This window comes from Mus pahari, chromosome 8 (genome assembly GCF_900095145.1).
Source record: "Mus pahari chromosome 8, PAHARI_EIJ_v1.1, whole genome shotgun sequence".
Lineage (NCBI taxonomy): Eukaryota > Metazoa > Chordata > Mammalia > Rodentia > Muridae > Mus > Mus pahari.
The window spans coordinates 43,387,113-43,410,186 of NC_034597.1; the positions used below are offsets into that span (position 1 = coordinate 43,387,113).

The window sequence follows — 23,074 nt, forward strand, 5'->3', positions numbered from 1 at the left end:
CTTCCAAACCTTTTCTGAGTAATCTTACCATGTCTTAATTCCTTTAGCAACTCCTCTTGAAGTTGAAGTAAAAAGTTGTAATTTTCTTGAACTTCCTGAGTGGGATCAACCATCAGAGTGCGAACAAGGTTGGAGCAGTAAGATTTAAAGCGAATGCCCATGGCACAAGTAATGGCCCCAAAATGCATATGATTCTTATCACTAGAAACCAAAGAAAGAATGCATTTTATCACTAAATCCAGCAAAGTATCATTTGCACACAACATCCACAGTCAGGGAGAGAAGAATATGGCATTATAAAGAGAAGAACCGAGCAGTGCCCTGCTGCTGAGGTACAGTCTCAACCAGTCTCCTGTTACAGTATGTCTTAAAATTAAGAGAGAAATTACCTAATGTATATTTAATTTTTTATTTTTTTCAGTTTACTTTGCATTTTTCTAGCATGCACCCCTCCCACACCTACATCCCCATCCCAGGATCTCCTTATGTAGCTCTGACTGGCCATGAATTCAGAGAACCACTTGCCCTTGCCTCTTGAAGGCTAAAAGAGCATTTGCCACACCTGACTTTTTTTAAAATTTAAAAGCATTTTAGTTACAGGTATGTGCCATTGAGGTCAGGAGGAGGGAGGCCTCTAACCCTTGGAGCTGGTACAGGTGTTTGTGAGCTACCCAATGAGGGTGATGCTGGTATTTCAACTCTGGTCCTCATGAGAGAGTAGCAGTATGAGCTCTTTAGCACCAGGCTATCTTTTCAGCCCCCCTTTTCTAGTATATTTAATAATTTGGAAAAAATATTTACTATCAAATGCTATAATGTAAGAAGAAATAAACATATACACGAAAAGACTATACATAAATCAGATTAATCTATTTCTTTTGACCTTTTCAAAAAGTCAAAAGAAAAAAACATGTCATTATATTATGTAGTTTCCATACTTACCTCACCACACTGAACTTGAGGTTATAGTTGCCACCACTCTGAATGATAGGAGGGTAACACATTTCCACAGTAGAAGGATCTGCCCCAGCTAGGTATTTTTTTTTTTTTCTTCTATGGCCTTTTCCACAGACTCAGCCAATTTGCTATGCCGAACTTTCTAGAGTACGTAGGAATACAGTAACACTCACTGGAGGGTAGTACACAGAAGTGCATGATATTTAATGTGTCATCTAAAGTCACAGCACATGCTGATATAATTTTTGGTGTACATACCACATAGTATAACAATATACTAAGGAAATGTGGTTTTACATGGAATTCATAGCTTTCCATGTTTTGAAAACACGTTTCCATGTTGGAGTAAAATAACAGCCTCAATAAACCACATTCATGTTTACTTATTTTGAAGGAGATGGCAGTTACCAACTTCAAAGGTAATAAAAAGCAAAACAAAGAGTGAAACAAGCCGAGCAGGGTCAGGGCTGCTTCATCAATCCACTAAAAAGAGCCTCCCTCTTCCTTACCTCATCTGCATCCACTATTTCCATGACTCTTTCCTTAAAGAACTTGTTGAAGACCTCAGAGGTGATGCTGGCTGCTTTCTTCATCAGGTTGAGCTCACCATCCTCTTTCACAGCAATGGTGTATGCCACAACAGCGCTGATGTCTACCTGCAGCAAGGTGATGGATTTCTACTACACACAGAGCTGTTACACATACCTTGAGAACCATCAGAACACTATCTCCTTAGAATGCTCAGGCTCTTCTCAAACTGAATATACATTTAAAACACCTCTCAGAACATGTGCTCTATGAGACACTAAGTTAATGCACTACTTAAAACATATTTATTTCTTTAGACGTAATTATATTGCTGAAGGGAGACCGGCAGGAAGGCATGGAAAAGATGACCCCAAAATATATTTTGGTCAAAAGATTCTTCTCAACTACATAATATGAGCAGTCTAATGTGGTTGCTGCACTTATTTTTTGACTGAAAACTAACTGGAATATTATTTAGCCAAAAGACATGAGATATGAATCAACATGGATTTCCCCAAATGAAAATCCTCTGCTCCAAGGGAAGCCCACTCCACCTCCTCTCTCCCTTTCAATGTGCTGCTTCCGGAAGAACCCTTACTTTGTCAAAGCCCTCCTTGTTGAGACAGTCACTCCAGCTCTTCATGAATTCTCCAGGGAACTTGTCTTTGCTGAACACTCCAATTTTCTTGCCATTCTTGCTTTCTTTAATGGCTTCAATCATTTTGTCAAAGCTGCTCTTATTACTTTCGTTCTTCTCTCTGACAAGCAGTGTGATGGCAGGGGCTCCATTAGCATTCTCATTGCCTTTAGTATTGGCAATCTGTTTCAGAAACTCCACCTTCTTTTTGCTGGCCATGAAGATGATTTTGTCATCACAGAAGACCATAATTGTATCAGTTAGTTCATAACCAAAGAGCCATGTCTATGGAAAAAACAACAGTAACTAAAGTATTACAAATAAACATATAAATATCTAGGTTAACTTTTCGATTTGGGATGGAGTTAACTTTGATGTGGATACAAATAAACCAACCTGGATCAGCGGTTGAATAATAGGGGGCTAAATGGTGTGCACATGAGCACTCATTCTGTCTACTTTTATATGCTTAAAATATTTCATAGATAAAAACATCAAAACTGGACATTTTGAGTTTCATTTACTTTTCCTTGGCAATGAAGGGAGTCCAGGGGAGAGTTTATGCTTAGATATACTATGTCACAAGCCATTTTAAAACAGGAACGTCACTAGTCTTCATTTGTCAGTATTTCTTCTTAGACTATACAAAGAATGACCAGAGTTTTAGCAGCTACTTCATATCATAAGCAAAATGGAATATCAGGGAATTGAAAAAAATCTGGGTTCCTGTAAATTCTTCATCCAATCCACTGGTTCTTTTCATTATATGCAATTAAATACATTTTCTCTATTCATTCCTTTCTTCCTTAAGTTCTACTCAGTGGTAAATCCAATGGAAATTATGTGATGATGCAGATGCTCTACCATCTACTCACTTGTAAGACAGTACCACCGAGAGCCTCAGACACAGGGAATGGGACTAACCGACTATCCCCGGTGAGAAGTACAGAGCCTCTCAAATACCTCTTTTAGTACTGAGCTATGCACCAGACCCAAGAACTGAAAGCTGTAAGCCATTTACCTGTAAGGCAGTTGACTTGGCATACACAATTTCTTCATCAACACCCACCGATACAACAATGGCATCAATACTGGCATACTCATCTTCTCCTTTCTGAAAAGAGAAGGTAATTTAAGGTATTTTAATTAACACCCCCCTCTGTGTGTATGTGTTTGTGGAGGCCAGAACAGAGTATGGAGTATCTTTTATTACTCTCTACCTCACTGCTTTGAAGTAGGGTCTCTCACTGAACCAAAAATTTACTGTTTGACTAGACTGGCCAGGCAGTGAGCTGCTCTTGGAACTCACCTGTCCCTGTGCCCCAATGGTGAAGTTAAATGCTCTATGATGACTTCTTGTGTTTAAGGTGGCAATCAGAATTCATGTCCTCACATGTGCAGAAAAGTGCATCTTTCTAGCACCTTATTGTTTTTTACATACACTAACAGAAATACAGATTTCAGTATCTGCCAAGGGTATTTTTCCTAATAGTAATCTGACATGAATGCCTGCTTAGTAACCACATAGCTATTAGTCACCTAAAACAAACAAACACCTCAAGCTCTGAGATACAGTAAAAGCCATCCATTTTCAGTATCATGCCATCTTAATATATTCAGATGGATGTGCAACCATTATCATCATCAAACTTTAGAACATCTTCATCATCTCCAAAAGAAACCTTTTACTCATTAGCAATAATCTTTTTGCTTCCTCTCCAGCTATCTGAAATCAGTAATCTGTTTCTACTGATTTGTCTACTCTGGACATATTAGTATGCAGCGTTTGTGTGCAGTTCCTTCCATTTAATATGCTTTCTGTGTTCATCTATTTGGTATTATCAGCATTTCACTTGGCTTTCTCTGAGCATGTGTGGCCGCCAGAGGTCAAGATGTCAGTGTCTTCCTCAACTGCTCTCAAAGTTCCTAATCTGGATCTTTGTGGACCAGTCTTACAGAGGTCCTCTACTTCTCTGCCTCTTAAGGAGTCCTTATTCTTTGAGCCATGGCGTCTCACTTAACCTGGAGTTCACTGATTCAGCTAGGCTAGCTGACAATGAGCTCCAGGGGTATCTATCTAAACTCCCCATTTCCAGCACAGAGGAGCACTTTAAGAATAGAGCCATCAGCCGGGCGTGGTGGCGCACGCCTTTAGTGCCAGCACTCAGGAGTCAGAGGCAGGTGGATTTCTGAGTTTGAGGCCACCCTGGTCTACAAAGTGAGTTCCAGGACAGCCAGGGCTTCACAGAGAAACCCTGTCTCAAAAAAACAAAACCAAGGCTGGGGATTTAGCTCAGTGGTAGAGTGCTTGCCCAGTAAGCACAAGGTCTTGGGTTTGGTCCTCAGCTCTGGAAAAAAAAAAAAGAGCCATCTCCCTAGTCTCTTGACACTTCATTTTTACAGCCAAATTGTATATCCAATATATAAATATACTTCATTTTACTTAACCAATCAAGTAATTGCATCAACATTTGAGTTATTCCTGCTTTAAAATTTATTTGTGTGTGTGTGTGTGTGTGTGTGTGTGTATGTATGAGACAAGTGTGGGCTGGAGTGTACATGGGATACATGAAGGATGACACTTGGGTTTTCAGGCTTGTGCAGCGGTGCCTCTACCTGTTAAGCCATCCTGCAAATTGTTTCCACTTTGAGATATTATAAATACTACTACCATGACCTTTGTGTACAAAGTTTTGTTTGCATAGTTATTGTGGGTAATTGTTTAGGAGAGGAATTGCTTGGTCATATGGTAACTCTACCTCTAACTTTCCGAGGAACCATAACTAACTACATTGATTTATATTCTTTACTAAACTGTATAGATTCGCTCCTTCTAGAAAAATGGCTCTGGGGATGGAACTCAGGTCATCAGACTTGTCTGTAAGCACCTTAACCACTGAGCCTCCTCTCTGGCCCCTATTATCTTTTTGTTAAGTATATATTAATATCTTACTGTTGTTTTGATTTTCTTTGGTAGCTAATGATGTCTATCTTGTAACAGTACTTTTTTTTTTTTGAAGAAAGGCCTATTTAATTGTTATATAATTTATAATTTGTTACTGAATTTCAAGGATTTTAGTATTATTTTTAAGACTTTATGAGTATTTCATTCACATGCATTTATATGTACAATGCTAGGTATCCACAAGTTGTCACTGACCTCCACAAATGTACCATGGTACACACTCTACCCTTTTCCCACATAAGGTAAAAATTAAGAGTTTTATTGTTTAGTTTTCTTACATTTAGACACGATGTACTCAATGGCTGTTTGTGAGCTGAGTAGTGTTAGGAACTGAAGCCAAGTCTTTTGTGAGATCAGCCAGCTAGCTCTCCTAACCATGCAGCCATCTTTCTAGCCCCTTACTCTGAAACAATCTTTTTTAAAAGATTTATTTATTTATTATATATAAATACACTGCAGCTATCTTTAGACATCCCAGAAGAGGGTATCAGATCTTATTACCGATGGTTGTGAACCACCATATGGTTGCTGGGATTTGAACTCAGGACCTTTGGAAGAACAGTCAGTGTCAGTGCTCTTAACCTCTGAGCCATCTCTCCAGCCCCTGAAACAATCTTTATGTATGATATTGGGGAAAGTCCACTCAATTCTCTGCATGTGTACATTCATTTAATTCCTCACTGAGATGTACTGACTTCCTTATCGGGCACATGGTAACGTAGCTTTGTAGTTTGACATAGAGATGTAGGCTCTTCTTGCAAAGTCCCACACTAACAAAATGAATGGCAATCATGACTTTCAACTCCTCTTTTTTTTTTTTTAACGCATCTTCCCAAAATATAAACAGGTATTCTGGTTGACATCTCACCATGTTGTAGGGCACTAGACCACATTCCTTCTGTGTCTTGGTACCTATTATTTAACTTCTTTGTCCACATCCTTCTGCCTTTCTGAACCAAAAGTTACCACTATTATTCATGTGGACCTTTAAGCTTCCTTCCTCATGACAGAATATGTGTGTGTTTTCTGTGCATGTCTTATTTCACTTACCATAATGTTGTCAAATGATTCTATGGCAGAATTTAACTCTTTTTAAATGTTTAGGTTTTAGGGAGCTGTTTACAGGTAGTTGTAAGCTGCCTGATTATAAGTGTTAGAATCCAAACTCATTTTCTAAAACAACAGCAAGACATCTTAATCACTGAGCCATCTCTAGCCCCTCTATTTTCTTTTAAAGACATGCTCATGCTGTATAGCTCAGGCCGGATAGGAACTTCTTCCTCTATCTAGCAACTGAGTGCTACAAGTGTATGTTACCATATTTAGCTAATTCTCTTTGCTTGAGTAATATTCCTCATGTTTATGTACCATATTTTTCTTATGCATTCATCCCTTCATAGACAAGTAGATTGACTGTCTATCTTAGCTACCTACTGTCAACAGTACCACAACAAACGTGAGTGCAGTTATTTCCTTGATATGCAGCTTTAATTTGTGTTAGACATAGCCTTACAGGAAGGACATCAGTATTACTTGGCAGATCTTTGAGCTTGAGGAATCTTGATACCATTCTGCATAATGACCACATTAATTCACATTCCTACCAACAGTATCTGAGCCTTCCTTTTCCTCCCCAATTGTGGCTGGAATGCTGAATTTTGTTTTGTTTTGTTTTTTTGGTTTTCCTGAGACAGGGTTTCTCAGTGTAGCCCTGGCTGTCCTGGAACTCAGAAATCCACCTGCCTCTGCCTTCCCAGTGCTGGGGTTAAAGGCGTGTGCCACCATGCCCGGGGAACAGGATTTTAATGTCTAATTTTCCTGATGACTAATAAAATGTTAAAATCTACTAGGGAACTAACTTAGTAAAAAGCTTGCCACACAATCATGAGGGCCTGAATTTGAATGTAAGGATCTATATCAAAAACTAGGTGGATTCCTCGGGCCTAGCTTAATATGTTCCAGGCCAAATGAGAAAGCCTGTCCCAAAAAACAAAGTAGAAAACACCTGAAGAATAACATAGAAGAGTAACCTCTGGCCTCACACATATGTATAAAACACACACTCTCTAAACTTTTAGAGACAAGAATAACAGAATAGCAAGCATTATTTTTCTGCTATCATTTTCTTCTTTGTTAACAAACCAAGCAATTTTTACCAGAGCTATGAAAGATGGAAGTCACTGGAAAGCTTTACTGTGAGGTTTCTCATTTGTTCTGTTTGTTTCAGATAGGGTTCCTCTGTGTAACCTGGGCTGTCCTGGAACTCTCTGTAGACCAGGCTGTCTGCAAACTTAAGAGATCCACCTGCCTCTGACTCCCAAGTAATGGGATTAAAGGGTTCTGACAAGCTTTAGATAGGATATTAAAAACGGATTTATTTTCCTTGGAGACAAGGCTTCACTTGTAGCTAAGATTGGCCTTAAATTTCATGATACTCTACCTCAGCATCCTGAATAATTTCTTTTAGCAATTCCAAGTAATGGGTATTAAGTTGCTGGTGTGTATTCTGTATTTAGAGAAACAGTATGTGTATTGGACAAACACTTCTAAGATCAGACTACTCTTGGGTTTTAAACCATCACCCCACTTAAATGTGACCTAACTTTTTAAAACTCTACAGTCTTTACCTTCTGATGTATTATCCTGAGAATTACAAGACTTAATGTGCTTTTTAATAGTGTTTAGCTCACAGGAATCATTACACTAGTATTATCTCTACTAAAGACTAAAATGGTCCTTAATTAAAACTCTCAGTGCAAATCAGAAAGCTAATGCTACTGCTATCAAGATTAGCCATTATATACAACCAGCAAAAAAAAAAAAAAAAAAAAAAAAAATAGTGTCCTTAGTTCTAAAAACCTATGCAGTTCAAAAGGAAACCGTATCACTTTAAATATTCAAACTCAGAGTAAACATTAGTTTCCAGTTTTCTCTTAATCTTGTTCACATTAAAAATGTATATGCTTGCTGGGCAGTGGTGGCACACGCCTTTAATCCCAGGCACTTGGGAGGCAGAGGCAGGTGGATTTCTGAGTTCAAGGTCAGCCTGGTCTACAGAGTGAGTTCCAGGACAGCCAGGGCTACTCTTGGGTTTTAAACCGTATCTTGAAAGAGAAACCCTATCTTGAAAAACAACAACAAAAAATTGTATATGCTTGAGCTGGACCCTAACACTTGCTATAATCTGTTGGTATTTATATTGCTTTCTTTTTGACAAATATACACTTTCCTGCTTTTACTAATATACAGTATTATTTAAATATAATTTAAAGAGTTTACTAGCCCCCCCCCACCACCAAAGGAAAACAGCAGTAAATGACTAAGCAAGCAGAGCTAGCTACACCTGTACTAAGTGACTAACAAGTTCTATCATTGGGAAGAGATACTAAGAGGTCTCATAGAATTCCAGAAGACAGAAGTACCACAGAGGGGAATTGGGTCTGTAGATAAGAGCAGGGCTGACAGGGTCAGACACATCTCTAATTCTCACAAGCCCTGATCTAATCATTTTGCAAAATTTAATTTTCTTTAAAAACCACATGTTGAGGGGCTGGTGATATGGCTCAGTGGGTAAGAGCACCCGACTGCTCTTCCGAAGGTCCGGAGTTCAAATCCCAGTTAACCACATGGTGGCTCATAACCATCCGTAACAAGATCTGACGCCCTCTTCTGGAGTGTCTGAAGACAGCTACAGTGTACTTACATATAATAAATAAATAAATCTAAAAAAACAAAAACAAAAACCACACGTTGAAGCATTAAATGTGTTTGGAAATGCTCATCTCAAATACTAGACTTAGTAGAAGAGATGTTCTAAATTATCAGGAAGTTAAGTAAAAATTCTGCATAATTCCAGATAATAACACTTTTTTAAAAAAGATTTTTTGCTGGGCAGTGGTGGCGCACGCCTTTAATCCCAGCACTTGGTAGGCAGAGGCAGGCGGATTTTTGAGTTCAAGGCCAGCCTGGTCTACAGAGTTCCAGGACAGCCAGGGCTACACAGAGAAACCCTGTCTTGAAAACCCAAAAGATTGTTTATGTATGTGAGTACATTGTCACTGTCTTCAGACACTCTAGAAGACATTGGATCATTACAGATGGTTGTGAGCCACCATGTGGTTGCTGGGAATTGAACTCAGGCCCCCTGGAAAAGCAGTCAGTGCTCTTAACTGCTGAGCCACTTCTCTAGCCTGATAACACTCACTTTTAAACAAGTAACAAGATGAATCAAGATAAGAATTGCTCAAGTTTGAACATTCTTACTGAATACAGAAAAACAAAAACCTTAAACACTGACATCTGGTGGATTTCTATGGAATAATCCCAGCCCATCTACCCTTTCCAGATGAGAGGTCCCCCTCATGCAGTGTTCAGTCCCTTTACGCCTTATTTCAAATGTGGAGACTCTAATTTATTTTCTTCTTTGAAACAAAGTCTTAGTATGTAGCCTATGTGGCTCACGACCCTCCATCCTTGGCTTCCCAAGTTCTGGATAACAGGGATACACAAATATACTTGGCTTTCATAGATAAAACCCGAGAGATGCCAAACATGCCTATAGGAAGCAAATATGACAGAGAGCTGGAAATCTTTCATTAAAAGCTTCTATATGAGAAAGAAATAAAGCAGAGATAAAACTGATGAGAAATGAGCACTAGGTGACATCATTATTGTATGAGCATCACAGTATGTTCTTCCGAAGCTAGGTGATATATAGATGGTACGAGTACAACACTGAACATAGTCTCTTGCTATAATTAAGAAGTGTGATGGTGCTGCAGAGATGGCTCAGTTATTAATAGTGGTTGCTTTTCCAGAGGACAAGGTTCAATTCCAGCATCCACAACTCAGAACTGTTTGTTCTGTAACTCCACGTCTGGCAGAGCCAATGCTCCTCAGATAACAGGTATGAACACGGTACATAGATACATGCCAGCAAAACACCCACACAAATAAAATAAGGTATACAAACACATTGTTTTACAGGGATCTTCCTTCCAGATAGGATTTCATGCAGTCCAAAGTGTCCTCAAATCTCATATGTAATCAAGGATGACTTTGAACTCCTAACCTCCCATTCCCATGTCCCAAGATATGAGATCACAGATATGGGCCATTACTGCTGGCTACAGGGAGATTTAAAAAAAAAAAAAAAAAGTATGGGTACTTGCTTGCTTCTATGCCTTTGCACAATGCGTGTACCTGGTGCCCAGGAAGCCCAGAAGAGGGCACTGGATCTCTTGGAACTTGACCTACAGTTGGCTGAGAATTGTCAAGCAGATGTTGGAAATACAACCTGGGTTCTACGGAAGAGCAGCCTGTGCTGAGCCATCTCTCCAAGCACCAGTGAGCATTTAAAAGTAAGTACAAATGGGTGGTGGCACATGCTTATCTAATCCCAACACTCTGGGAGACAGAGGCAAGAGGATAGTTTTGAGTTCCAGGAGTTCCTGTCTCAAAAAAAGGAAAAAAGGAACACCAAAACACTAAAAACATAGTTCAACAAATATACAACTAGTAACATAATCACCTATTATCAAGTGTCTTTTACTAAACAGAACTGCACATACAATTCACAGAACTAGCTGCATATATAGATTGATTTACTGACTAACAGGATTTCTCTGTGTAGTCCTAGCTATCCCAGAGCTGGCTCTGTAGACCTTGGCTGGCTCAAATCCAGAGACCTAACTGCCTCTACCTCCCAAGAGTGGGATTAAAGGCATGCATCACCATCGCCTGGATTTTTCTTTTCTTTTTTATATTACCACAGACGTGTAAAACTATGTAAACAGTGTGCTGCATCACAATAAAAGCTACAATGCCGCTCAGTGGTAGGTAGGGCTTTCAGCTAAGCTTCTCCTCCATGAACAGCCCTGCATTAGAGTCCAGCACCAACTGTTATTGAGTATAGGAGTGAGCAGTAGTAAACACATGGGTATAAATAAGGGCAGGAGCTAGTAGAAATAAACAACACAAGTAAAAAGCAACTCACTGAAAAATGAAAAAAAAAAAAAGTTAATAAACAGTTCCTGGAAGAAGACAAAAGATAAAAAGTAAAAAATTAAAGATAAAATGCCAGTTTTAACCCAAACGTGTAAAATTAGTGGACAGGATATCAGGCAATGAAGTAGGAATGAAACTCAAATCCCAGCATCGCATAGGTGGGTTTGATTGGAAAAGGGCCCACACATCAATGCAAAGGAAAAGGGGATCTATTTGAACACAAAGATCTTCCTGCATCTGCCTCTCCTAAGTGTTGGGATTAAAAGCATGAGCTACCATGTCCTGCTCAACTTAGGAATTTTGTCTATCAAATTTTTCTTTTTCTCTGGATAGATCTTTTCATAGCCTAAGAATATTCAAGTAATAAGTCAAAGTTTAGGCTTCAAACATTACCCACAATGTCATGTTTGCCTGGTTATGATCTCTTCAACATAAAACTATATCCACACTTCAGTGGCCACTGAAACATCCTGCACAGCTTCCTCTACAGTGAGTTTTTTGAAGCCACCAATTTGAACCTTTTGGATCATTTTCTTTAGCTGCAAGGCTCTCAGCAAGTATTTGGGGGGGACCTGTTCAATCCTTTGCATATTGCTAGTGTGGACAATCCAGGCTGGCTTTGAGTAAGCCACGGCAGTACTCTTGGGCAAGGTCTCCATTGAAGATTTTAATCTCTATATTTATTATGTGTGTATATATATGTGTGGCATGACACGGTGCACAGGTGAGGAGGTCAGAAAACAATCTGTGGAGTTCTCCCCCTCCCCCTTTGTGCAGCTTGTGGGAACTGAGCTCAGGTGGCCACTCTTGTAGTAGTGCCTCACTGAGCAGTTTCACTGGCCCGATAATTACACTGTGCATAGAAGGTACATGTGTGGAGATCAGAGGACTGAATTCAGGTTGTCATTCTCAGTCAGTGAACATTCTTACTTACCGAGGCATTGTATTGGCCCACTGACTTCTTTAATCCAAAGTGGGTTGAAGAGATGGCTTAACCTTTAAGAGCAATGACTGCTCGTCCAGAGAATGCAGTCCAATTTTAATAGCCATCTGATGGTTCATAACCATCTGTACTCCAGTTTCAGAAGATCCGACCCTCTCTTCTGACCTTTGTGGGCACCAGGCATGCAAGTGGCACAGAATATACATGCACTCAAACATAAAAATAAAATCTCAAAAAAGTCCCTGTGCCAAAGGCTTGACCTCCCCCTTTCTTCCATGACTCTTTGGAAGGTTGGTCTAGTCGAAGCAAGTGAGGTAAGATATACCCTTGAAGGGAATATTTTAACCTTGATCCCTTCTCATTTTATGGATGCCATGAAATGAGAGGCCTCTTTGGTCATGTATTTTGGCTTTGGTGTACTCTCACTTGTCTGAAAGGAATGGGACTAAGTGCAATGAACTCAAACTTCTGAGAACACGAACCCAAAAGTGAGCTTTTCCTTATTATATCTCAGATTTTATTAGAGTGGTAGAAACCTACCTATCATAAAATAACACATTTAAAATATAAAAACACATGAAAATATGACTTATGAAATTTACTTCCTACCTACCCCACTTTTAAAACTTTTGGATAAACTGTTCTCAAAACAAAAAGAGGAGGACCGGGGCTGGAGGACAGCTTAATGGTTGTCACACTTTCTGTGCCAAAACTTTCTGTGAATTGTTTCTAAGAACTGCAGAGACTTTCTACAAGAAGTAGTAAGCACTTGCCCCACAAAGTGACACAGTACACGGGCAAGGATTCTTTATATGGCCAGAGAAAGCGGTGTTGTAGCAGGAAATGGAGTGTCTATGGTGTACAGACTAGCCTATTTTCCACAAAAAGGCAAAAACTACAAAGACTGCTGAGACCCGAGTGTGCAGAGGCTGACTGCAGGCCTAAGGGAATGCCACTGGTAAGGGATGAGAGCATTCTGAACCGGGAGAAAACAAGAAGAGGAAAAAGGGCCAAGTGATCCAGTTCTAAGGTTATTTTGTAATGATAAAATAACAAATAAGCTTTTACTTATTTTTAACTGACTTATCCATAAGACTTTACAATAAAATTGTAAGCCTTTACTCCCTCTCTCCTCCAAGAGCACTTCCTGCTTTGAAGAGGATGCAGATTTGGTTCCTAGCAACCTCATGGTAGTTCACAACGGTATGATCTCCAGTTCCAGAGCACCTGATGCCTCTTTGGCCACCGTGGACACAACACTGCCTGCATGAAGTTGGCACATGAACAGATAAATATGTATGCAAACCACTTATTCACATAAAAATTAAAACAACAAAATCAAGAGCTAAAGAACAGAGGCAACCCAGCATTGTAATATCCCACGATTCAACAGGCCCACAGAGCAACCTGGCAGAGGAAACAGTATGAAAAAGGAGTATAAGAAAGTAAATCGATAAAACAGAATTTCAGGAATTTAGAATAAAAGACCAAAGAGAAACCTGTTGTGGTGTCAGGAACGGTGCTTTAATCCCAGCACTCTGGGAAGTGGACCTCTGAGAGTTTAAGGCCAGAAACCCTAACAGAAAGCAGAGACAAATGGAGATAAATCAAAGTAACTTACTGCTTTGCTTAAAGTAATGCAGGAACTCTCTTAAGTTTAAAAAAAAAAAAAACAAAAAAAAGAAACTATTAAAATAACTGCCTACCCTCAGAAAATTCAGAAAAAGAAAAGGCGGCCATAATCAAATCTCAGCAAAAGGCAGGAAGAAGCACAAAAGGCCTGATACCACAGCTTACCCACTCTCACTGCAATGGGGTCTTCTTTTGGGGGAAGGGTCACAGCTACCCATTACCTCAAGCATAACAGCTGGCAAATAACCACATGAACAAATGCATTGGGTTATTATTTCTTTTGAAAACAGCTGCAATTCTGGCACTTCATGTAATTCTTCAAGATAAAAAGCAGATGAAAGAATCTGAGGTCTGTTCATAGAAAGGTATAATAAAATACTTCTTAAATTATTAGTAGAGATACCTGAACTCTGTACCCCTTACTCCTCAAAATAGCCAAAAATCTAGGAAAGATTTTTGTTCAACCCCCAGTAAGCAGAATAAATCGATTTAATGATTAAAACCACAATGATGAATAGGCTGGAAGCCTCTGAATACGTACCCCATAAATAGAAAACCCACAGGACGACCCTGTAACCCACTTTCATAATCTATCACTACCACCTATGATTTCCCAAAGCAGAAACAAGACAGGCACTGAAAACCTATTTTACTCTTAGCAGCTCTGATGTTGAAAACAGAAAAGGTAGGACTGCACTAGACTCAATGTTTCAGGAATGATGGAAAACAGATTGGTGAGCTGGCTCCGCAGATAAAGGTGCTTGCTATGTTCAATCTCCTGAGCCCAAATAAAGGTATCCAACTAGAAGACAAATGACTCTACCAAGATGCCTTCTGACCTCTATACATGAGCAGTGGCACTCATACTCACATATCAATGACATTGGAGTAGATATTCTGATGACTTACATAGCACAACATGTGCATAAATTGCATGCAAATATTTCACAAGATCCCAATACCAAAGGATGACATTCAGATTAAAGTTTAATGTGTCAAGCCTTTCTACTCAAAAGCATGCTGTGTTTGATTTAGGACATAAGTTATGAAAATCATAATTAAAAACTATGTTACTGTAACAGCCTTAAAATAGCTTGATGAACTCTGGAACTAGAGAAAACACCAATAGGGTATTTTTTTAAGGGGCTAGAAAAATGCCCAGTGGTTAAAATCAGTGGTTGCCCTTCCAGAAGACCAGGTTTCACATGGACCCACACAGCAACTAATAACCTTCTGTAATTTCAGTTCTAGAGTATCTGACACCCTCTTCTGGCCTTCTCAGGCAATGCATGCAGGGTATACACAAACATACACGAACACAAAATACCCATAAAGCATTAAAAAAAAAAAAAAAAAAAAGCTTTAAAAAAGTTTATTTCAGGGCTGAGTGTAGAAACGAGGGCTTTTGATTATCCGCACTGCATATATCATAACGCAGTGACAGTAAATATTCCCTGGATAGGGATATAGCTTAATGGTAAAGCACAGAGGTGGTAGGACCATTCCTCAGGACCAAAAAATATAATTTTGTGATAGAGACCATTAAGTCATCTAAAAAAATTAGCCAATAAAGTGAAAAACCCTATATTATTTTCAGCATGCAACGCATCCTGCTTAAAAGATACATAGGCTTTTTTTCTGATGAAGCAGGTAAACAACTGACTTCAGTAAAGGTTCAATTTTATTTACTAAATGACTAGCTGATTGATAGTCTCACTCTGAAGCACAGGCTGGCTTGAAACTAGTCATTTTCCTGCCTCAGCCTCAGAAATCATGGGATTACATGCAGGAGCCAAGAATGGAGAGGACCAATCAGTAAGATCGTTTACAAAGCTGAAACCGGAGTTGTTATTTTTTTTTTTTCGGAGCATTTTCGGGTTTCTTTTTTATCAGTTATATTTCCTCTCACTCACAAGGTTCAGAGCCCAGACGATAGACCGTTCGGACAGTATGACACCAATCAAACACTTGTGAAGTTAACAAGTTAACTAGCAAAAAAGTAAGTTTGAAATTATGATTATAAAACAGGGAAACTGCCCAGTCTCTGGAGAAGCCGTGCAACATCCACAGCGTTTTCCTCAACACGTGCTCCGGATATGCCGCCGACACGGGACACCGGCTTTGAGGCGTCCCATCAATTGGATGATGCTTAGGAGAGCCCGCAGGTTCCCAGTGCCGGGTCTGTGACCCACGCAGGGCCTAACGGGAAGCAGCGGAGCGCGGGAGCAGTCTAGCTCAACTCCAGCAGAGGCCCGCGAGCGGAGAGCGCCGGGAGCTCCGGCCACGGCTTTCGCGCCCCTTTCCCGCAAACGGTAATTCTGGCGGGACCTGGGCGGGCCGCGGTGGCCGCGGGGCGGGCCAGGCGCGCGCGGACCCCGCAGGCAAAGCACGGCGCGGCGAGCCGGACGCCGCCGGGGCTGGCGGGAGCGCGGCGGAGCCGGAGGGTTCTGGCCGAGGGGGAAAAGGGCGCCGGGAAGCAGGCTATTATGGGATGTGGGGCTGCCGGGGGCGCCGGGCTCCTTACCCGCCAGTTACTGTACAGTCTCTTCACTCGCCGGTAGTACGCGTCTTTGTCCAGAGTCACAGCCATAGCCCTGGACGCCGCTTCCCGTCGGGCTCCGAGAATCACGCGAGGTCCCAGCTCCGCCACCCGCGCTCGGCCCGGAATCCCGCACTCTCTGTGACCCGGAAGTACCGACCGCCCGGTATCCCCTTCCGCTTCCGGGTCCCTAGAGCGTCGAAGATTTTAAAAAGCGAAAAAACCAAACCCACGACTCACTCGGCAGGGTGGCGGGGGCAGGGTAACAGAGAAGGACGCCAAAGTGGAGAAGTCAACAGACCGCGGTGCAGCGCCGGCTCGCGGGCTCTGCGAGTTCACTCCGGCGCCACGGCTCCTGTCACGTGACCCGCCCACTTTCCGAGCTCCGGGCGCTCAGGGCGGCGGGCAGTGGGAGGGGAGCAGAAAAAGCGGGACCCGCGTGCGGCCAAGCGCAGGAGTGAGTTCTCTGTCCCTAGGGCAGGCCACTGACCGCCCCGGGGAAGGCGCTCTCAACCAAACACTGCACCCCGGAGGAACGGAGCCCACCTTCGCAAATAAGCTGCGTGGTGGGCTGCAGAGTAGGAACGAAAGGTTCTGGTTTCCTCTAAGAGATGGGCCGGTAGGGTGGAAGGAAACAAATGGCTTGGAGTGGCTCCTAAACTTGGTAGTTCTTTCCAGCCCCGCGAAGACCCAAGTTACAAAGGCACCCTTTTTGTCAGCGCGTACTTTGCTGTATTTCATGAAAAGCCACACTATTCTCTGGCTTTCCCCAAGAGTGGTTATCTTGACTAATTGAAAAAAATATATGGTTTTTGAAATTCATCCTCGTTTAAGAATGTGGAGTACAATTCAAAATATTTTACCTCTTTATCTTGTATCATTTCCTTGGCTTAAACAAACGGGATAACCCACGATTATATATGCCTATAGAGGAGTACAAATGGCTTTTCTATTCGTGGCAACAGTATTGAACTGTAGGAGAATGATGTTTAAATTACTCAGCAAAAATTAGTACTTACATTGTGTTTAAGGAAACAGAACATAGGAAGAATGGAAAAGGATTAACTTAAATTTATTAATGCCAAGGGGAAGGAAGGTAACAGTTCCTGACTCTCCAGCTGTATCCACAGTTTGGTCAGGAACAGGCTCTGCCAGAGGCTAGGGCCAGCGCTACATAGTCTGTGGTTAATGGAGGTGTCTGGGGAGGGGTGAGCACACCAGCTGCTCTAAGCTCCTTTGCTTCCCCAGAAACGAGGAAGTGGTCATTTATTATTATTTTTTTTTTTAGGAGTTCCCCTGCCCACCCAATCCTCTCAAAATTGGGAGCAATTGGGTACAAGTTTTTTGTTTTTTTTGTTTGTTTTGTTTTTTGTTTTTTTTTTCATTTTCTTTTCACCTCCTGAAGTCTTGGGTTTCCCCATATTGTTCCCTGCCCCTCCCACATTTCCAAAGTCCAAGGGCCAGAGTAAGGGATTCCAGCAGCCACCCATCACGGGTCAATATTGGGGCTTCAGTCATCAGCATCTTCACTGGAGTCTGAGTTGGCTGGCATCATAGGGTCATCAATGAGGGAGAAGTCCCTTTCTGAGCTATCATAGCCCTGAGATAAATCATCATCTTCATCCTCCTCTTCATCATCGTCCTCATGTTGCAGTGTTGGTAACCGCAAGGCAGTACCAGAGGTGGTAGTAGCTGGTGAAGAAGGGTAGCCAGTGGTTCTCAAGCCTGGATGGTGATGGTGGTGATGGTGGGGGTGGGGATGGTGGTGGTGATGATGAAGCATGGTGCTGGAGTCTACATGAGGGGGTGCTGCTGCACCACCCATCACAAACGGCATAAAAGGCAGAGATGCAGAAGTGGTACTGCTGTGACCCAGAGACGACACAGACTGTAGGTTACTACTGCTGTGTTGAAAGGTGTTATGCAGAGATAGGGACCCAGTGCTTCCACCCTGCATCAGGGCCATCATCTTAGAAAGGTCTGGTCTTGTCCTACGGACCCGTTTCTTGCTGTTCTCTGGTGCAATAGGCCCTGGCAAAACCCGGTTGAACGCAGTTTCAGCATAGTGACCCTGTGAGGTAGGAACAAAAGAAGACAGTAAAAAGAGGGAGGTTGGGGAAGGGGGGGAAAGGGGACAGATAGGACTTGACTCAGAAACCACATGTGTCCTAGATTGGAAATGCTTGCCTGATAGGCTGATTTGGCTTGATTAGTGTTAATGGAGGTGTTATTAAGGGTGAAATCAAGAATTTGATATTGATAGCCATGTGAACCGTTAAGGATTTTTCCCCTGCTTCATACTTTTCTGCAACCTTTTTACAAATGTCCTTTCCTTTGCTAGTAAGGGGTCTGAGTAAGACAGTGAATGAATCAGTACATGTACAGGAAAACTGACTTGATCGTAGCCTGAGAACAGTTTGTTGGCATGATATTATGTGAAGTGCAGCACAACTACACAGACATTTATACTTATCCTCGTTATTACTTAGGAGCAAGATCAGTTTAGGATATCCAAGAAGATTATGGGAAACTTCTCACCAAATTTAATAAAAATTTTCCACATTGATTGATGGTGGTTCATGCTCTGGGCCTTTGGAGGGCAAGGCAGAGTTGCCAAGAGTTCAAGGATAACCTAGAATATACTACTTTCTTTTTTCCCTTGCTTTCTTTTTTTCTTTTTGTTTTGTTTTTTTCAAGACAGGGTTTCTCTGTAGCCCCGGCTGTCCTGGAACTCACTCTGTAGACAAGGCTGACCTCAAAGTCACCAAGATACACCTGCCAATGCCCCCCTGAGTGTTGGGATTAAAGTTGTGTGCCACCACCACTGCCACGTATATAGTTATTTCTAAGCCAGATTCCGTTATTGAGTGAGGTTCTGTCTCAAGAACAAAAGGAGAGACAAAGCACACAAACCTCTACAATAAAATGAATCATATACTTACTGAATTTAAAATGTTTTCCCTCTTTTTATTACATTTTTATAAGACTGGAAACTACTATGCTAGGACCTTTGCTTTGTGGCCCAAACTCCATACAGAATGAACTAATCACCAAGCACAAACAATTGGTATGTACATCTCTGGATACACCAAGACTTACAATCCACAGCTGACATGGCATACCTTTTTGACTTGGAAAAGCAAATATTTAACACTTACGGCATGGACCTTCAAAATAAGATTACAATGCCTAGATGCTTGCAGGCCTCAGTAATAATGTAGCCCTAGAATTCCTGCCACCAGTTACACTAATAGCTAAGAATTGTAGAACTAAGAATTGTATCTGGCCAATGAGGCAATGTATACAGTCTCAGCCATTGAGGAAACATAGGAGGATCACTACAGCCTACAAGTTTGGAGCTAGCCTGGACAATATAATAATATCTTTTTGTTTTCTTTTTCTTTTTTTAAATGGGAACAGGGGTGGCTCAGCAATTAAGAGCACTGGCTACTTTTCCAGAGAACCTGGGTTGAATTCTCAGTACCCTCATGGCAGCTCAGAGCTGTGTGTAACTCCAGTTCCAGAACTTCTGACACCTTCATACAGATATAAGTGCAAACAAATAACCAATGAACATAAAATAAAAAAGTAAAGTTTAAAAAAGTAATTTTATACTAATCATAAAATGATTTTCTGTGGTGTCCTACAATCTTGTATATAACTTATTAATTACTGTATACACTTATGATGTATATGGCCATGAGAGTTTACCAGAAATACATATGGAGTCAGAGGACAGACAACTGTGGAGTTGGTTCTCTTTCCACTGTTATCTGTGTTCTGGGGATCGAACAGACTGTCAGGCTTAGGTTATCAGCAAGCACCTTACCCTCACCTCGATGTGCTGACAGGTTAAACTAAATGGACATGATCAAAGTTAATTCCTTTACATCTTAAAATTACTATAACAATATATCATAAACTACTATATAGTATATATAACATGGTAGTACGTAACTATATCATAAACTGTATCCATCATGTATATTACATACACTATATATCAAATATATATATATATATATACATATACATACATACATGCATACACACACATACAAACCAACAAACTATATAGGTTAAGGTACGAATGATAAAGAGGGATTTTTCAGAGTTATATTTTGGTAGAAAACAGAAATAATACACACTTAATCTACCAAACGGTCTATAAGCTTGGTATGAAATAGTCACTGACTAAAATAGGTAGGTATTAACTTGAAAAATCTGTTTTGGGGGCTGGAGAGATGGCTCAGTGGTTAAGAGCACTGGCTGCTCTTCCAGATACCCGAGTTGCAGTCTCAGCATTCACAACCATCTGCTCCAGTTTCACATAATCTCATACCTTCTTCTGACCTTAAGAGCATCAGGCATGCACCTGGTGCACAGACAGACATAAAGACAAAATTAAGTAAAATGTGGTTTCTTGTAATTTTTCTATTAAACTTTAGATTATTTAATTAATGGTGTAACAACAATAAAGTATGTAACCTAGTAAGCTTAAGGTACTGGGTGCAATCTTTAGTATTTACTCCAAAATGCCCAATTTAAAAAAAAAAAAACAAACTTTAGTTATGTAGACAAGAAGGAGAAGCCCTGATACTTCGGAAATACCAATAAGAGTATTCTGGTGAGTTGAAACTCAAAGCACACAGGGCAAAAGGATTAGAGGGCGGATCACTGTTGAATCTCTGAGAATATGAAGACAGCATAATAAAAGTGCTATTTTCTCACCTTTTTCCCATTTCTAGAGTTCGCTGGCTGTACTGGTTCCATTCCCAAACAGTTCAATTCTGCCTTATTATTTTTTTTACATCTCTGCCACTTCTGTTTTCTACGTTCCTCCATATACTGCAATAGAAAAGGGTTGGTTACCCTAGAGAAATGGCAATGTCTGGACTAATTATTGAGATATTACTGCCTTCTGTTTGACAATAAACCTGTCTTCTATAAATCTAGATTAGTCAAGAGTAGAAAATTGCTATTAAAGGGTTCTATTGCTCCAAACTGGGTAATCTCTGGAATAGTTTGAGGGTAAGACTTCCTAAGCTCTTAGTTGAAAAAGTGCCTGGATATTTAGTGTTTTAAATCTCTGAATATTTATAGGAAGTAAGACTATTACCATTCTGATTTTGCAGATGCAGAAACAGTGGTATGTATATAAATATAGCATGCTTTCTTGATCTCACACACCTTAAACACCGAGAGACTTTAAATCTTGCTAGATGGAACTGCCACTCACCGCTAGAAATCGGGGATCAACAGCAAACTCTGGATGACCCTGTAACCACATCTCCAGCTCCGCCCGGCGAGGGGCCTCATCACCCACCAGCAAAGTACCATCCACCTTATTGATGACAGGGATCCGGGTCTCCAGGTCCAGATCAAGGTGATTAGGCTCTTCCATGCACTCCACCTCCAGCTGCAAACCCAGAATCCACCCCCATGAGCACATACACTTGTTTGGAATGAGGAGTAGAGGGAAGCAGGGCCAATGGTAGTAATGAGGAAACTTCCCAACTGCCTTCAATTACTGATAATAAAAAGACCTTATCTAGTCACAAGGTAATTTAATCATGAGGTAATTGGTTCTCTACTACTTACCTCTACTAGCTTTTTCCTGTTCCCCTTCTTCTTATGAAACAGTGGGTGTCCATCTCCCATTACACCATTAGCCATCAATCTATGCTTCTGGAATGTTAACTTCAATCCTTCTTCCTGTGAAGACAAGCACCACCCGGATTAGACTTGGAGAACTTTGGCTGTCTGACTGAAGAACAGACATTCTGTATCTGAAATCAGATACAGAATGAAACCTTTTCCTTAGAAAGATTTCATGCCTTTAGCTAATAGCCTCCATACAGGTTTTTTTGTTCCCTTTGTAAAATTACATTTTATTTTTGAGATTATAAACATACTACCATCATCATTTTCCCCTCCCCTTTCCAACCTCCAAACTCTCCCCTATACTTCTCCTTTCTCTCTCTCAAATTCATGGCCTCATTTTTCACTAATTGTTGTTACAAGCATATATGCTGTTTGGATGTTTTTCAGGGCTGATCATTTACTAGTGGATAACTAACTGGTGAGTGTACACCTCCCTCCAAAGGATTAACATTTCTTCCATTCCTCAGCAGCCTTTAGTTGACTATAGTCGACTAAGGTCGTGGCCTTGCGAGCTTTCCCTCCTCTGTGTCAGCATGCCTTTTTGCTGCCCTCTCTGTTTGGTAGTTATGCTGGTGAGACTTTATGGTGTAGGTTCTCTCTCTCTCTCTCCCCCCTCTCTCCTCTCTCCTCTCTCATGTATGCATATATGTATGTCAGTGGTTTTCAGTCTTCCCATACAGTTCAAGTTATGGTGACCCCCAACCATAAAATTGTTTTGCTACATCATAAATGTAATTTTGCTAGTGTTATGAATTATAATGTAAATATCTGTTTTCGGTAGTCTTACGTGACCCTTGTTAAAAATGGTCATTTTTTTCCCTCCAAAATTATGATTCTAATTGAATAACCTATGGTTTCATTTAATTTAATTTTCAGGAGTTCATCCTTCCTTTACTCTAAAGATTTTTCCTAAATAGATTATTGTGTACCCTGACTTTCAAAATTAGTTAACAAAATGTGTATAAGGTTTTTATTATTGTTTTTTTTCCCCAAGACAGTTTCTCGACTTAGCTTTGGCTGTCCTGGAAATCTATGTAGACCAGGATGGCCTTGAACTCAGAGATGCCCCTGCCTCTACCTCCCACGTGCTGGGATTAAAGCCTTCTTTCTTCTTTCTTTCTTTCTTTCTTTCTTTCTTTCTTTCTTTCTTTCTTTCTTTCTTTCTTTCTTTCTTTTCTTCTTCTTCTTCTTCTTCTTCTTCTT

At 40.7% G+C, this 23,074-nt stretch overlaps 2 protein-coding genes and 1 long non-coding RNA gene across 7 annotated transcripts in view; 1 reads left to right on the top strand and 2 right to left on the bottom strand.

Annotated features, from left to right (window-relative positions):
• Supt16h (SPT16 homolog, facilitates chromatin remodeling subunit) overlaps positions 1-16,412 on the bottom strand; it is a 32,762-nt gene extending 16,350 nt beyond the window's left edge. The window contains 7 exon segments of the mRNA XM_029541630.1: positions 30-201; positions 943-1,043; positions 1,046-1,099; positions 1,467-1,613; positions 2,084-2,407; positions 3,144-3,236; positions 16,193-16,412. Of these exon segments, the coding sequence (XP_029397490.1) occupies positions 30-201; positions 943-1,043; positions 1,046-1,099; positions 1,467-1,613; positions 2,084-2,407; positions 3,144-3,236; positions 16,193-16,258 (957 nt within the window). The 5' untranslated portion in view covers positions 16,259-16,412.
• Positions 16,413-16,614: 202 nt separating this feature from the next.
• Positions 16,615-23,074, top strand: part of LOC110325663 — a 17,261-nt gene continuing 10,801 nt past the window's right edge. Inside the window, exon 1 of the long non-coding RNA XR_002380756.1 lies at positions 16,615-16,664. This is a non-coding gene — a long non-coding RNA (uncharacterized LOC110325663). The remainder of the gene's footprint in view (positions 16,665-23,074) is intronic.
• The window catches only part of Chd8 (chromodomain helicase DNA binding protein 8), a 62,628-nt gene continuing 56,817 nt past the window's right edge, over positions 17,264-23,074 (bottom strand). For all 5 annotated transcript variants that reach the window (XM_021203796.2, XM_029541322.1, XM_029541323.1 and 2 more), the window contains exons 35-38: positions 21,809-21,922; positions 21,447-21,626; positions 20,939-21,055; positions 17,264-18,278 (exon numbers count right to left, since the gene is read on the bottom strand). In XM_021203796.2, the coding sequence (XP_021059455.1) occupies positions 17,718-18,278; positions 20,939-21,055; positions 21,447-21,626; positions 21,809-21,922 (972 nt within the window). In that variant the 3' untranslated portion in view covers positions 17,264-17,717. The remainder of the gene's footprint in view (positions 18,279-20,938; positions 21,056-21,446; positions 21,627-21,808; positions 21,923-23,074) is intronic.